General features: G+C 50.7%; 1 protein-coding gene across 1 annotated transcript in view; it reads right to left on the bottom strand.

The window, feature by feature from the left end:
• Positions 1-2875: 2875 nt before the first annotated feature.
• The window catches only part of LOC149341213 (uncharacterized), a 279591-nt gene continuing 264957 nt past the window's right edge, over positions 2876-17509 (bottom strand). The window contains exon 3 of the mRNA XM_089543164.1: positions 2876-8097. Coding sequence (XP_089399290.1) covers positions 7866-8097 — 232 coding nt within the window. The 3' untranslated portion in view covers positions 2876-7865. The remainder of the gene's footprint in view (positions 8098-17509) is intronic.

The following is a 17509-nucleotide window of genomic DNA, read 5'->3' as shown; positions in this document are numbered from 1 at the left end:
GGCCCAATCAATTGGTATCCACGTATCCGCGTATCCAATTGGTACGACAAGTTTGGTTTATTGGGGTTTAACGTCCCGAAGCAACTCAGGCTTTGAGGGACGCCGTAGTGAAGGGCTCCGAAAATTTCGACCACCTGGGGTTCTTTAACGTGCACTGACATCGCACAGCACACGGGCCTCTGAATTTCGCGTTCATCGAAATTCAGCCGCCGCGGCAGGGATCGAACCCGCGTCTTTCGGGTCATCAGCCGAGCGCCGTAATCACTGAGCCACCGCGGCGGGGCTCGAAAGACGCGGGTTCGACCCCGGCGCCGGCGATAGAATTTCGATGGAGGCGAAATTCTAGAGGCCCGTGTATTGTGCGATGCCGGTGCACGTTAAAGAACCCCATGTGGTCGAAATTTCCGGAGCCCTCCACTACGGCGTCCCTCATAGCCTGAGTCGCTTTGGGACGTTAGACTTATACCCCCATACTGCCTCCGGTATTGGTGCATCCAGCATAACTGCGCCAGATGGACTAGTTAAAGCGTAATTCCAAAAGCATAAATCGCAAAGTAATCGCAAAAACACACCGGAAAGCTTGCTAGTGCGCATATCCGCGCATTACCACGCATGTAATCGCCGTATAATTTTCAAGTCTGAACGCCTCCTCGATTGATACATGCGCCGTCTAATCTTTCTGAACGCCGTTAGTAGCAAGGAATATTGGAGTTCTAAATCCAAACGCGCACTTATGTCGCAATCACGGTGGTAGCAGCATAAAAGGAAGAAACCAACACCGACAAAACTCCCGCTATCGACAGGGTGGTGCGAGTTTGCCTCTCTGGGCGATAGATGACGCCACCGCCGCCTCACCCGTTACTAGCACGTAGAGTGTTGGCATCGAGACACCGTACAAGCTCGGCAAGCCGCTCTATTATTAGGCTCAGCGTTAGCGGTACTACGACAAGCCCAGCCCAGGCCGGCCTACTTGCAAAAGAAAAAAAAAATTCACAATTCTGCGAAAGCAGTTGACGGTGATGGAAATATCTATTTTATACAAAGTAATACTGCTGTCGGTGGACTCCTCCTTTCAGGAGTCCATTGGTGGCCGCTGCCTTGCGGGCCCTTTCGGCCCGCTTCTGTTGGGCCTTAGGGTCCTAGCTGGAGAGCTCGAGTTACCCTCCGATGTTACTTCGATGTTTTTATTCTAATGAATGATATTACTCTAAGAAGGTGGGCGGAGGTGGGTAGAGGGTGGCGGGGGAGGAGGGCAGCCATATCTAGGGGAGCGGGGAAGTGGCTGGAGGTTGGCGCTTCTGGATGGCAGCTGACCTTCCCACAAAGTCGCCGTCGCTTTCTTGTTCAGCTGCTGCGTGGGCTTCTACTCGGTGGAAGCCTTGTGGAGAGTGAAGGCATGTGGTTGATGGTGGATGGAGCTTCTGGTCGGTTAAACTGCGTGGCGGTGGGGCGGGGGGTGGATTGAGAGTGTCGGCGGGCGGGTGGGCATCCATTCCTTAGCTAGGGAGGTGCGATGGGGAGGTGCTTCTGGACGAATTGCTGTTTCCGGAAACGAACAGCCAAATGTCGAGTTAATTCAGAATAAGGGCAAAGTAAGCATGGAATCTGCATCTCACCTACCCTTCATTGCGTCCTCCCCTCTCTCCCCCTTCCTTTAGGTCACTAACCTTCCGTGTCATCTAGCGTGGATGCTTTCATGTCTTATTCTTCCAATTGCCCTTCGGTTTAAGTCTAGCGCAGCTTGCTCTTCCAACTTCACGCACAGAACCGAGCAGCTATCAAGCGCAAGTCCTGTGAAAGACCTACAACTAGCAGGGCGTTACAACGTTCCTGTAGTGTGTTCCGCCCCTAGAAAGTTGGCATCAATCTGTTCACAGGTGAGCAGCCGGAAGGAAGAAGGGCGCAGAAGGAAAGGAAGAAAAAATGAGTGCAGTATCAAGCACACAGCCCCGTTCGTTCCTTGTGCCAGGGGAGTTGTGTATAAGTTGCCGTTATCCTGTGGTGCAGTGTACATCGGCCAAACCGGGCGATGCGTCAATGAAAGATTAGGAGAACACTGAAGTTTACTCAAGAGAGATTTCCTTGACAACCTCCTTAAACATTGCCGCATTTGTGGTGCGAGCGATAAGAAGATGATGCAATGTAAACCTCTCTGACAAAACAACAATCCTGTTCAGGCACAGGGATCAACTTGAGCGTGAGCTTATGGGAGCCTCTCATATGCGTACCAGTGGAGATAAATGCATCAGCCAGACTTCCGTACGCTTCTGTGATCGGGAGTTTCGCTTTTTGGCCTACTCACTCAGGTATGCAGGGGGGTGACACGTGATGGTCTTGATAGCTTGGTCTGGTCTTGTTTTGTTTTTCCTATTTGTCTGTGCATGTTTTTGGAATTAAATTTCAGTTGTGAGCATCGCTCGTCCTTGTGTTTGTCTCTGCTTAGTCCTCGTGTTTCTGCTCAATTTTTTTAGCATGCATGTCAACCAACTAGCCCGAATTTCTGCTCTCCCAAGTGGATTAACTACTATGTCATGAGAATCGTCGACGTCCTTGGCTGGAGAGTCTGCTTAGAGGTGCATTTGCCGCTTCGTTCTTGAGTTGTATCACACTAGCGAAACTTTATTTGGCTTGTATGGCTTATATTTGGCCTCTCGGGCTCATTTCTGAGCGCTACGACGCAGACATCGAGAGCTTGACCCGCCTGAAACAAGGGGCGGCACATCTCGGTGCTCCAAATGGTGTGCAAGGCCGCAGAAAGAAGCGCAAGCGGCGCACAACATTTAACACGAGGTTTTCTCTTCTACAACAGCAGTGCCTGCGGGGGTACACTTCTCTTTCGGCATACCCGAACCAAAGGAGACACGGGACCAGTGAGTGATGAAAAAAATGAGCTCAGTTTTTAATCGTAACTACAACAGGGTCAACAACTTTAATATATCAGCACTTTTTCTTTTTTGTGTAAGTAAATTCAAGAATGAAAGGTCTTCAGCACAGGCATCTCGGTGGGCAGTTTTTCGGTTCTTTCGCAGGAAACAGGTACCAACGAACACACAGCTGAATTCTTGAGACAAGGAAAATAATAATACAGAAGTGCCTCCGTACAGACGCCGTCAAGAGAGACTTATCTGACCGTCAGAGCGAAGCTGAAGTAAATAAACGATAGTCACTCTGTGCAAGTACAGTTGTACTTTGTTAACGGCAGGTAAGTGCACGCAAACGAAAGAATGCGGTGTCAGCTAGCCTACAGGTAGATGTTTTATGCAGGCTCACGCATTGGCGGCATTGATTGCGGCGCCTGATCTTCAAGTGAAACCACCAGAAAAACTGCCGTCGAGAGGCCCCTACCGCGAAATAAAGGAATGAAAGCAGCGCTCAAATTTCGCGAACGCGGAAATGAACAAAAAGCAAAACGCGGGCTTGCCTAGGCCGGAAAGAGAAATGTTTCAAAAAAAAAAAAAAACTTTGTATCTGGATTTACAGGTACCGCACAGAATATGTGCTTTGCCTGTTATACCAGTCAATCATTGTGCAGAAGTGAAAACGAGAACGCAGCACTCGCTTGAACAAAAAATGGCATTTAGTTTCGCCCAAAACACACGGGAAAGTGAAACATCAAGAACAGTAGAGCATACACAAGTGGACATATGTGTCTCAGTAACGTTGAAAAACATAGGCTGCACTCCCTTAAGTTAAATTCATTACTTCACGTCAGAGAATTGGCGACATTGCATGCGGACAATGACTTTTTGACTGCGTTCATTTCCATCTATCAGCAACAAATGAAATGCGAACAGGACAACTGAAACACGAACAGCACATTGAAAAGATCTAAACAGGGGAAAGCTTGATACTAGAGCAGGTTCTTCCACTTCGGAGGAGCGAAGACTCTCCTTAAGAAGCGTTAATAAACATCGCTTGTTTCTTCTCTGCAGGAGGTAATATGCGTTGTTTTTTTCGTTGGCATTTCAGTTTTCTTGTTCGCGTTTCATTTGTTGTTGATAGCACGTATCGCGCATGGCGATTCCCTTGTTTTAGCAGTCACGTGTTAGATATCGCGTGCCTTCTCAGATAAACAAGACATCGGCAATTTATTCAAAAGCGCGTGCCTCTACACCTATAGATGCAACGCTTCCTGAGTCTGGTTTGTGACTACGTGGAAATGCGGACTGCGTCGGCATTGAAACTCACTTGGACGTCATGCGGATGTTCAGGATGTCTGCAGGACGTCTAAGGGAGGTTCAGTGTCTATCGGGTTGAAACGCCCACGCCAATCAGCGTACGTTTACGTGAATGTTGGCGGAACTGAACTACCCCACAGATATCGCATGCAATCATTGTAACCACTCGCCGATGCCCTAAATACGGACAAATAAAACAAATTTGTTTCTCAATCACTTCGGCCAACCCTGACTCCGCGCACGAGTTACAAAACGCTACATAGGCAGGAAAGAGTAAACCGTCAAACGGAATCGAAAAAATGACGGCGAACAGTGCTGGCAAACATTGTGTATCAATAAGTTATAACTCTGGCAATACTCTGAGTCTTTGGTTTTCCTGAAAACTTGCCTCAGGGCGGTGGGAAGCTGTCCCTGCTCCCCGGAACAGCTGTTGCTGACGGCACTTCCATCGACAACAAAAATGACACTTTTCGCTTGTGCTCAGGTCTCGTAGTCCTCGGCAGTCGTTAGTCGACTACGAAACTGACTGCTGTGGAGACACCTTTGAGACACCAGTGCAGAGCATTCATGCGCAAAGCACTCATGAGCACCGAAAAAAATATTTAAAAAGCACAGAATAAGCACTCAGAATAGATGTGTAAACATTTTTTTTTTTGTGCCGGAGCTCAGATTGAAACACGGTGTGTGGACACTGCGGTGACATAGAGGAGTAAGCGGGATGAGTTTCCTTCGCATCTTGCGCACCTGCAGTATCTGTCGGGTAATGCAAAACGAACACCGCAAGAAAACAAACAATGCACCGATAAAAAATCAGTATCTACATTTCGTCTCGCAGTGCTGCATCCCAGTAACGTACTTACATCCGATATTGCAGGTTTAAGGTATACAATGTTTTCCACCGAGAACAAAGTCCAGCAGAGGTGAAGCTCATGAGTTCTCCCGGGGCACTGCACCTTCACTCCGTCCCAGTACTCAGATCCGAGGTGCACACCCCGGCTGAAACAACAACAACGAAAAACTAAGTGAAGCCTGAGCCGGCAGCAAGTCCCCCCAAGTCAAACTGGCACGCCAGGACTTTGCATTTGTTTGATTGAGCATTACAGCTACGCCCGGCGCCACTCCTGCTACATCGTCATGTATACGCACGCACCCGCCACTACGCGCCCTCGGCGCAGACTCGAGAGCGCCGCGGTTTATTGCGAAGTAGTCCATTCAGAACGTAGAACAATGCTTAAGACAGAGGGAGTGTCTAGCTACCTCCTCACATTACGTCCTGCCGCCTACATGTACTGCACATATCTATATCGTGTAAAGTTTCGGGTAAAGTTTTGGAACGTCAACAACTATTGCGAATGTGGAAACGCTGCTAAATTGTACTTTGCAAGTAGCAGATGAGTTCAACGTAGTGTTTAATCGACGTCTGGTGACAATCTAAGAACAAGACGCAAATTGAAAACACAGAAAACAAAAATTGCACCTGAATCGATGATTGCATTCTAGTGACGCCCTTGTACAGGCGGAATCCCCAAATCATACACTTTCGAACCATAACATAAAAGTAAGGACACCCGGACACTTTACCTCACTAAGCATCTCCTGTGGTAACCAGACTGATCGTTTACGTGCTTCGACCTCAAACTCCCACTCAGTCGAGCTAGCGGACTCGGCGCACATCCAGACCCGGGCTTACTTTCTAGCGTTTTCTGGCTAATTCGTAACTTGGGAAAGTACCAACAAGCTTAAAATGTCGAAATGCACACGCCAAATTTGCTGAAAAATAATGAAGCATTATGGCAGCACGTCTTTTCATTCGCAAAACCCTCCAAAACTAGTGGTAGCGCCTGCGCAGGTTTCTTCGCAGGAACAGGGTCCGTCGTTCATGCGTTCAGCTGTGTCAAACAGCTTGTGTCTTCTCACTGCGGTAGCCAGTCCGCGCAGTCAGCACGATTCTGGCACGTGGGCAAGCACAGCCGGCCCACCTGCCAGTCGAAGGATCCGAGGCACGCAGTCCACGCACCGACGACGGCTGGAGTGGTGACGCCGCAGTAGCTGAACCGATCAAAACACAATCACGAAGTCCCCGTGGTCTCCGACACGCACGCACGCACGCACTCACACGCCCACGCAAACACGTGACACACTGCATGCCGATGCAGGAAACGATGGCGGAAGGTGGGACGTTGCTTGCAAGGAGCGGGGAAAAAAAATCGTCCGAGTCTGGTGGGACGACGGAGGTAATACGTAGTAGTCACCCGTGAAATAGAAAACGCAACAGAGAGGCCGGGCTGGCCCACGTCGGTAAAAAAACACAAAGACGCAAAAACAGGTAACGCCGGGAAAATCAGAGGTGCCGCATCGGCGTGGCGATGACGTGCGTTTGCGAGAAAACAGCAGAATGCGCGACGGCTAAGCCACCTGGACGCTTAAGTACGAAGGAAACAACCGTTAAATACAACATCCGGAACAAGCACAAAGGAAACTGTCTTTCTGAAGTAGGGCGACTTCGTTTGCCGGTTTTGTTTTGCCACCTGAACCACTCGACCTAAATCCAGCCGAGACACAAACACTATCAAAATCAACATCTAACCCAAGCAAGTCGATTAAACAATGAAAAAAGGTTCGCACTTTGAGCGTTTGTCTTATTTCCTAGTACAGCTGTGTCGCGTGCGTTCTCCTTGGTCATTTTACGTTTCGTATTGCTTAAGCCAGTGCCTGTTTCTGCACTGTGACCTGATGATGCGTTTGTGGCGAATTTAGTAGCATAACTCGACGGTCACGACGAAGTCCTTTCAGCCCAGAGTAACCGCCATTTATAGCCAGTGAGTAGAAACACAAATAAGAAAGCGAGTCCGCCAAACGCATCTCCCACCACGTTCACTATATCGACCCACACACACACGGCAGGGCACCTTGCCTGTTGCAAAACACTTTTTTGGTCAAAAGTGGCATCAGCAAAGGAAAGAGAAGGGTAGACGCAGCACCTGCCATGTTCCCGCAAAGTTTTTACTACTCGTTCGCGGTGCATTGCGCTGCCCACAAGAAAACACGAGGAGGAAATCGGTGGCTAACGAAACGAGAACACCACAGGCTACGCTGTTGCCACACACTCCACGCACTGTCATCGCAAAGCAGTTGCGTTGCCATTTCCGGTGTATAGATTGAGCACAGCAATGCAGAGGATGGTTCACCGCGGTGCATCCATGAGCACTCGAAGAGGCGCCGCCTCTTCCGGGGCTCAGGTTCCGAGACAACGTTTCCGCGGCAGCCGGTGTCCCTCACGCAGACAAGCCGGCACACTGTCCCCGAGGCCTGGGAAGAGAGAGCTATACGTCCGCGCGATGTGAATATCGTGGTGCGATGGCATCGGAGCGCTCGAGACGGCTGCAGATTGAACTCGACCAAGGAAGCTGTCGCACCTGCCCCGTGGTCAGTGCCCGTGGTCAGGCGCTCGCGTCACTGTTGACGTTTGGTCGGTGAAGGAGGCGAATGCTCGTCGCCACTAAACGCAGTCGCTGTGATGGGGCGCGTGCCGTGACGTCACTTTGCACCCACGTGTTTACAGAGGGCGCCCAGTGAATCACGTCGCATCGAAGCGTACCACGCAGGTCTCCACGGTTTCCATCGCTCGCACCCTCGGCTATCCGGGCAGTGATGCGAAGGAGGCGGCGCCCAGGGGACCTCCGGTGCCTATGAGCGTCCCAGGGCCGCGGCGACTGCCGCCACGAGCAGCAGCAGCGCGAGCCGCGGCGCCGAGGTCGACCAGGCGGAGCTGCACTTGAACCGGCAGCGGGTCTTGTACACGTCCCCCAGCAGGTTCCGCGCCACGCGAAGCAGCGTGGACACCAGTGAGCTCACTTCCTCCTTGCAGCCCGCGTTGCTGGAAGCCGCCTGCAGGCACCGCTCCAGTCGGTCCAGCGAGCTGCGAAAGGGAACACGTGATTTAATGCACTGCGACGAAAGTGTGCGTCACAACCCCCGTAGTAATACCCACCGGGTGACCGCCCGTCTTACCGAGGACGACCAAACTAACAGTTAAACCTAGGCCCCCGCCGTGACTGCGATGGAGCCACAAGCCGCAATATGTCGCACTCAACAGCGTATTCAAAGGGAATTAGGCAAATAACAATTTGCAATTCGATTCTTAACGAACCGTTCGCTTGCAGAACAGAACAACAATAATAAAAAAAAAAACTGCGGTAAGAAATCACGAAGAGCGACCTATGCATGCACGTCAGTTCGAAATAAACGCCGGCAGGACGAAATGCATTCGTTTTGCTAATGGTCCCAGGGGCCTGAAGCTCTTTAAAATGAGTCGATTGTACCCTCAATGGCAAAGAGTCCGCTACCGGTTCTTGCAAGCAACTTCTCCAGCTTGAGGCCCGGTCAATCGTGAACGTCTGACGGAAAAGATTCTTCTGACGGAAGAAATCGCTAGGTGTGCACTACTGGTGAAAAGCGGGTAAAAAAAGAGAGAAACGTAGATAACAAGGACGCTGACGGAGGTCTGTGCCTACGGCTAACCAGGGGCGAGCCGCTATAAAGACTAAGACCTAATAAGAGCGGCTGTGTATGGACGCGTTAACTACGAAAAAAGCGTGCTCGCGAACCGGTTTTCGTCCCTGATGGAACACTCGTCATCAGCAGCAGCCGTAGCCATAGTAGCTGCCCAGTTAAGCCCACTACATACAATGGCTAAACCATCATTGTGCTCTGCTGCAGCAACCACAGCCAATGTGCCCGTGGTTAGCTGGCGGAACAAAATATTTGTTTAGGATAGTGGTAAGGTGTATAATGCATACAGTTACGAAGCGAGGAGATGAATAAAACAGGAAGGAGCTCCTAATGGCTTTCTCGTCTTTGTCGTTTGTTCGGGACGTAATTATCAATTATATTTTATTCACAGAATTCCTACCTAATCAATTACTAATGCATCTATGTGGAGTTCATAATGGACGGTTCGAAATGCAAGTCAGCAGAAAAATTTAAAATCACGACCAGAAAACATCGCCGGAACTCAACTGGCTGCACTCGAAGAGGCGCGCACAGGTGGCACCACTGGGCGTGTGCTAGTCCGGTAATTTGGTATATGTATAGGCTAGTACGTTTCCACAATAGAGACCTTTAGAATACAGTGACCCTATCGATTAGGGGCACAGGGGAATAGAGGGGCGCCAGTGCGCAGGCATGACAAAAACGCTCCTCCCTCCGGTTACTGACCTGCGCCTGCGCACTGGCCTATCGCTATTCCTCAAGGCCCTTAACCAATAGGGTTACCCTGTTCTAAAAGTACCTGATCTTTCTAATTCGCCTACGACAGACGATACATTTTTTTTTTCACATAGTACTCGCCAAAGTAAGCAACGTCGTTTAACGGACAAATGTTGTGCAGTGTGTTTAGGACTTGTCAGTTTAAATGCGAGTGTTTCCTGCACTGCAACAAGCACAACGCGCGCGGAAAGTCCATGCTCCCTGTGGTCCACCCTTCTGCCCACAGCACACGTTGTAGGTCGACCCTCAGATGACGCAACTACAGGTGCAGGGATTCACATAAACTGGCGTCACAAAAAGCCACTGATACAATAGGCGGAATCTGCTGCAACACAAAGAGAGCCTGGGTGAGAGAGAGGAGGCGGGGGAGGAGGGATATGCGGCACACTGAACTCGCCTTCCAAGCCCTTTTCCTCAACCTTGGGGCGCGCTTTTAAAGTACGGTTGAACGCGTAAATGGCACAAAGTGACGGGCGTTGTAATCACTTCGCAATCTGTCTGCGGCCAGGAGGGCGGGAAAAGTCAAAACGCAACTGCGCGCGCCGCACGCGTCACGCGCTGTTAAGCGAATGAAGGCAGCGGAGTGGAGCGAATTCAAAAAAAGAAAAAAAAAAGCAGGCAAACAGCCGCGCCGAAGAACAAAGCGCACTTATCCTGGACGGTTTCCTTTTGGGCTCACAGCAAGCCAAGCACAAACTGCATCCGCGGTGTACGCCAATAAAAAGGCACAAACACGAAACGCCAAGTTTAGAAAAGGATAAGCGAGAGACGCCGACAGGGAAGGGGAACTTCCCCAGGCGAGCGGAAAAAAAAGGACGCGCATCCTTCCGTGCCATTTTCGTGCCTCCACTGCTCCGCCCTGTTCGACCCTGAAACGTCCGTCGCAAGGATCAAGCCCGGCACGGTTCGTTAGGTGCCTCCCATTTGCATGCCTTTTGTTTCGATGACAAACGCCGCCATGCGCGAAAGTCGCAATACGGATCGAAAGAACACAAACAAATTAGAAGCCTTTGCACTACTTTGACGACCAAGAATCGTAACCACTGCGCTACGCTGGGTATGCAGAAGGAAAACTGCGAGAAAAAAAAAAATAGCCGTGACACGAGCCGATAGCAAGAATCAGAAGACAAAGTAAGCATGGAGATTCTGCACAGCGAAGCATCTTACTGTGGCTGCAGGACATCACGAGTGGGATAGGCGACCGAGCATCGCCCGTTCAAGCTCCCTGCATTCTGCGTTTCCTTGCTTTCGCTCTTTCGGGCTGGTCAGTTTGGATCTCGAGCCTTACAGCTTATTGCAGCTGGAGTACGTGACTTGCTGCTCTTCTGATCAAGCTCTCCACTAAATTTCGCAATCTAATGCGCCAAATCAAATGTGACAAAGCACTAATGAGCCAGCAGTAATTCGCAGGTGCAGCGGCCATATTTATGAATGCATGTTCAAGTCGACGACGAATTGGAGTGCGCCTGTGTCGATGTATTACGGCGTTCTAATGACAAAAGGGCTATTTTCCCCGAAAACGAAGTTTTTGTAAGCTGGTTTAAAGAAAAATGAGATGCAGGCACGCCCACCACCGGCCGCTTTCGGAAGCTGCGTAACTGAGGTGACGTCAAGACAGTATTTTATTTAGTGCAGATCCCGAAGGCTATAGGCTACACCGCCATTCACTTCCAAACGGTGATCACGGAGCCTTTCTCGGTCTTGACGTCACGAGTTTGAATCGAGCAGCGGGAAGAAGTAACTGCCAAAGTGCTTATTTGGGCTAGTTGGTCATTAGTCATACGCGACATCTATACTAGCGCAAAAAGACAGGGACGTCGGAGAGAAGTACGGGACAAGAGCCACAACACAAAGGACTGGCGCGTGTAGTATCCTTCTCCCTGTGTCCATCTCTTCATGCGCAAGTCAAGATGATGTCGTAAATGGCTGGAAGAAAGTGTTTAATCTCAAACCCAATTAACTCAGCAATGAATTCGTCTTTTCCTGCTGAACAAGCATCATCGACGTAACCAGACAAATCCACAGAACCGATTTTTACTAGGAACTAAAATTGGAAGGGTGCGCCCTGAGCGTCCATCCAAAAGGCATAAAGAAAAAAGAACAGTCCGCCAATACGCATAGGCTATAATCAGGATACTTGCCCGTGAAGCCTGTGTCACTGCTGCCGTCATAAACGTCACTGCCTGGCAATATCGCGCTCGCAAAGACGTCTACGCGTCTATCTGTCCGGTGGCGAAGGGGGCCGTCGCAGAGGTGTCTGCGGTGCTCACGAATACGGTGAGTTTCAACCCTACAATCTCGGCACAAGTGGGTTGAGGCCACCAACGCTCGCACTCTAAAGTGCTGCTTCCCTTTCCCTTCACTCAATCCCTTGCCTCGCGGCGCGGTTCAGGCCTTCCTTTCCAGTGAGACAGTTACCACCCGTTTTCTTCCCTCACAGCCCCTTTTCCTCACTTCGGCCACACCTGACATTTCTTTTTTCTTTTTTCTGCGCGCACTCTAGCTAATCTCCGACCTGTGTGCCATACACAACTGATCGACAGGCAGCCTTTACGGCTTTTCTGTAGCCACTACAGAGCAGTGCGACCGAAATATATCTGCTACAGTGTTCCAAGAATAACTGCACAGGCCAAAATAAATACACGAAAAGACATGCACTGCGCAAAAACACAGATGCGCTCAATAAGAGGCAGGAAAGTGCAGCACCAGAAGCTGCATTCGCTGGGCTACGCAAATTGGATCGCTAAATGGAATGCGATACCGAAATAAAGACCGAAAAAATAAATAGGAATACTATATCTGCGAGACTTTCTACAGCATGGCTGAGTTTTTAGGAATATTTGTTGCAAAAAGTAATGGAGACGGCAAGGCGGGGTTCACTGACGATAAAGGCAAGTTTCCCAATAAAGCGAGTAAAAGCATCGCCCCGTCGGCTGGCGCGTGCCAGGGAGACAGACGCGCTCCTCGCGACGAGTGACGACGGCGTGTCACAACGACAAGCGCTCGTCGCTGCGCCCGCCGACGACACGCGCGAGTCATCCGGCAGTTCCCGCAAAGACCAGCGGCCGGGCAACGCCGCAGAGTAAAACATCCTCGCGACAGCGCAAAGAGACGGCCGCCTCGTCGTCCTCCTCAGCGGGGGGACGTCATACGCGGCGAGCGCTATTCTGAGACCCGTTGGGGAGGAGATGACGGCCCCGGAGGCTGAATGGCTCGCTTGCGGTTTCTCGGTCTGCAGCCGCGGTTGGTGCGCGACCCCGGGTACCGAGAAATGATTGCGCTTCGCTCCCTCGCGAGGAAAAGTTTGAAGCAGACTCACGGGGGAGTGAGCGAAAAGAAGATGGCGTAGTAATGAACGCGGCTTAGACCGCGCAGGTCGGGGCTCCAGAATGGGGGGAGGGGGGGTCTTCAATGCGCGAGGACTCCTTCGCCCCCTCCTGCGGCGGTTCGCCCTGCGATCGCAGCTGTCGCGACGGCGTTCCGCGCGGTTTGCCGATTCCGGAGCCCGGATCGGTGAGCGCGCGCGCGCGCGCGCAGGGCTCTCGGCGGCGGAAAATGCACGGCCGGCGCCAGCCGTCAGACCTCTTGGCAGAAGGGAGGAATGATGTGTGTGTGCGCACGCGCGTCGCTGCACCGGCGCGCTTCATACGAGGCGTTATTTTGGGAAGAGCAGCACAAAGAAGGGGACAAGGAGGCTGCCGCCTTGAACTTGAGATCGAGGCGCACGCTCGACCGCGCCGGAATGCGCGGTGACTCGCCCGGCCGGCTGGGCGTGGCGCGGTCGGGAGGTGAGATCGGAGAAGCGCGACCGCGCGGAACGACAAACAGGGCGACTCTCGAAAAGTTGCTCGTCTCGAGCGAGACCGCCGCCTGTCGGTCCGTGTCGCGACGCCGCGCTAAAGGAGAACGGTGCGTGCGCAGGGCCAGCGCCCGGTTTCTCTTCTCGCGGCCTTGGCCGCGCGTGCACGCAGGTCACAAACGCTAGTAGGAAGACGCTATGCAGGTTCGCGCCATGAATACGACTTCTTACGTCTCCACGAAAGATCCCTCTCATGCCGGTGAGCACGCGGGAAACTACTACTCCAGGGAACAGTAAGAAGGTGAAACAACGAGAGACCATAAACAGACAATAGTTTCCGGCTGACTAAGTTATCCGTTTTGGGCGACCTCGTGAAGTCAACAGTGTTAGTAAAGCGACTGTGCTGGGCTATAAAAGCACGCATTGAGCATGAAAAGGGTGGAAGAATCCACAGGCGTTGTAACAAAGTGCCGGACCATGACGGGCGTCCGAGCGAGTACGAAAAATAAACCGGCAGAAGGGGGATAAACACGAAAGGAAATGCGAGATAGCCCCAAGAGACAGTCGCTGTTAAGTTGCAGTACCGCACCAAACGCGGTACTGTGCACTATGCGGTTTCGGACTCTTGGGGAAGTCAGAAGGGTGTCGAAATTGGACGGTGGGTGCATGGTCATAAGCAGGCGCGATGCTTGTTTTCAGTGTTCCCATCAAGTTGGCTGGCTTATGCCGCAAGGTGAATGCAAAAACACCAATAAGCAGCCTTGCACCAAGGAAACTGCCTGCCCCTATACCTAGCATATGCAAAACAAAAGAGGTTTTAGATACTTGTCTTGTGGCCGCTGCTACGTCGGGCAAACCGGAAGCACATAAACGACAGACGAAAACAACATGACAGCTCGTTTATACGTGTCTTGCCAGTCACTATAAAGATGTGTGAGCGAGCCGCTCTTTGATCAACGCCTTATTCTCAAAAGATAACCAGAGGCAAAAACGCGCGGAATCTAGGAAGCCTTCGTTGAACACAAAGAAGGCAGAAAGTATGCCAGTGAGCCTTCTATGTCTCTGTACAAAGCGGAAACTTCTTATCCATCGCGGTAACTGAGAGACGGTTTTCGATTTTTGTTTTTCCTGGCTTTCGCCCTCAGTCGAACATTCGCTTTACCGTTGCTACCTTAGCGATCTAGTGTGTAAATTTACGCGCTGTTAAGTTTCCCCCCTCTTTGAAGAGAATGAGAAGTCGTAGAGAGAGACACGCGCGAACAAAAGGAAAACCGCGCGAAGACAGACCCCTGGCCACCGAAAGAATTTTCATCAGTGGGAATTCTAAACCGGCTCATTATTTCTTAAGCGCTCTGTCCGAATACCAGCTCATTCATCCCCGGCTTCAACCCAGAAGAGGCGCAGCCTAAGCCCCGCTCTCCGGAGGCGTGCTGCGAGCGATCGTCGCCACTAATTAATCTGCGCCGGTCAGCCGGCGTTAGGCTTCGCCCGGACGGAGATGCATTTCCTAACAATGCGCGGATCCTTTTAGAGAGGCAATGGGGCCCGCCGGAGCTTTGCAGACTGCCGCGTGGCCGCCCGCCCATATTTCATATAGGCGCGCCAGTTTCGAAAGCTGAGGGTCTTCTCCGATGACGGATTGACCGCAAAGCGCCCGCACCCCAATAGGATGCATCGATTTAGAGCGCAGTGGAAGCTCGCCCCAAGCAGAGGGCGTAAGCTATATCTTCGACTTTAGCCTACGTCTCCAAAGGGAGGCAGGGAGGCCACAAACATTACGCGGTTGGGGTTGGAATTGGAGGTTCGGGCCGAACCCACGAGTCGTAGTGATAACGCACACGTCATCGCTGCAAACGCAGAAGATAAGTGCTCGCAAGCGTAAGTGGGTTATTTTAAGGGAAAATGGCGCACGTTTCCGGCCACCAAAGCTTCACTGGCTGTGCGAGAACTAGCCGAGAGAGGGGCAAAAGTCGCACCCCCAAAGCGACACTGCTCGGCTGCACGCGTTGGCTGTGTTTACAGAAGAGTGAAGCGCGACACCCGGCGTTGGACTTCTTTGCTTACGTTGGCGGCGAGCCGCGCTGTCGCTATAGACCGCTCCCCCTAGTACGAGAGCGCGGGGCGCTACCCCATCGGCCAGCACCCCTCAGTGTACAAAATTAACAGCCGGGCGGCTGATAAACTGCTCGGAGCGCGAACCGTGTTCGCGTTTCCGTGTTTTTCCGGACGACGACGGCTACGACAGACCATGGGGAATGCCGGCGAAGCCCTAAATCATATCAGCCTAAAAAAATTACGAGGTAGGGGTGGGGGAATGTTTACCGACGCCGAACTGAGAGTAAAGAAGGTAATTCGTGCCCGGTTTCTTATTCAGGCACGTAAGTAACGCAGAAATACTTTCGATGCGCAACCGATGCAGTAATTTGCTCCGATCGGAGCAAATTACTGCATTTTGTCTTGTCCCTGTTCCTGCGCTGTTTTCCTCAAGATGTACCAACTCGCTCAACTCGCCGTTTTACTAAAAGAAAAAAAAAATACAATCATGCGGCTGCTGGGAGTTAAATCTCATTTTATGCTAACAATATTTCACAAAAAAAAAAAAATTCCCGGTTGTCACGAAATGTGAATATTAAAGGGAAAATGCATAGGTTTTAGAAATCAACGAGCTTAAGAGGGTCGAATGAGTGAAACTTGCAGGTAAAGCATGCAAGTTTTTTTTGGGCTAGCACTTGAAATAATGAAGTAATCGCCGACCGATTAAAATCTGGACGCCCTTCAGGCTTCTCCGCAGCGCACAACCCCAAGTGTGTGTGTGTGTGTGTGTGTGTGTGTGTGTGTGTGAGGGGGGGGGGGGGCGCATGATGACGTCATCGAAGGTATCGGTACATTTCCAATGCACAAACGCCTGCTTTGAAGGAAAAAAAAAAAAAACCAACGCCACCGAAGGCAAACCCTGCCGAGAGTTGTTTGGCGGCGTCTAACGAGTCAGGGCAGGGTGTGGCTGACGACGGCGGTAATTTGAAACCACACCTTCCGTGACGTCACGCTGAATTTTCCTGCACTCCTCCAGTGCATTAAGGACAAGCGCAAAATTCAATCGTCGATTACTTCACTGTTTTAACTGCTAGTGCAATTTGAGTCCTTGAATATCGAGAATTTCTCAAAATAGTGCTGCAGTTTCCATTTAAACATCTACTTCTTGAAATTCTACAGCTTGATATAGGAAATATAAATGTCAATCTTCTGGGAACTACGCCTGTTGGAGCTTTTAAAGCGAATAAAATCAAACGATAAATTATATCCGTGCGTAAAGTTGTTACGTCGGCTACGTGCGTTTTGCAGAACGCTTATAAAGAAACAAAGGAACAACACAGAGCCAAAAACCGAATTTTGAACTTGCTCTTTCGAGTGCAACAGCTACAATTATGCACATCAGTTCTGTGGCTACCGATCAAAACCGTTTCTCCGTACTCAGTGTATCCAGACAGATGCGACTAAGAATAGGACAGTAAAATATGTTCCCTGCAGGCCGCTGGTGAAAGCTACCACCCGGAGTGCTTTTCTAGAAGTTTTACACGGGTTTTCCGGAAGCTTTCTGGACGACTAAAATTGCTTGAAATTTTAGAGCCGAACGCCTTCACGCTATTAAGCTCGAAACGTTGCTGTCAAGGGATGATTACTATTAAGTTAAAGCACACAGACACAGGTTAGTGTTTTCCCAGTTGCATTATTTAGGTAACGCTCGAAACGACACAAAAATAATATTCAGCATCACTTAGCGTCAGCCAACAGTTAACTACGCGAAAAGCACAGTGAACACAAATTGTACTAGCAGAGAGAAAGGCTGAATTCTTTTCTTACCGCGCTGAGCATATGTGGCCGGTGACCTATAGAAGTTACCACGGCACCGTGACTATTTAGGCCATAAATTATACAGTTTAACATCTCAAATGCTAGGGAGCGGCGAATTTAGGTGCGGGATGGAATAGTGTGGTGCGCTACTTCTCTTAATATGCCAAACTGCCAGATAGCCGGACCCTATTGAAAACTTCCTGGGTGTCGTGAGTTTTAAGGCATGTAGATAATTTTTAAAATGTTAGCAGTAGCTTTGGGCCTCAGGAGGATTCCAGATAGTCTGGTCTTAATTCGGACGACAAAGAACTCAAGAAACTTGCCCAAAACATCAGCTACGCATGGCTACGCTGTCCACCGGGAAGCCTTGTTTTCTGTCTGCAGCAAAGGTTTACCGATTTTTTGTGCCGCC

This window comes from Amblyomma mixtum, chromosome 5 (genome assembly GCF_055824585.1).
Source record: "Amblyomma mixtum isolate Tamu chromosome 5, ASM5582458v1, whole genome shotgun sequence".
NCBI classification, from domain to species: domain Eukaryota; kingdom Metazoa; phylum Arthropoda; class Arachnida; order Ixodida; family Ixodidae; genus Amblyomma; species Amblyomma mixtum.
This window is presented reverse-complemented; position numbering and strand designations above follow the sequence as displayed.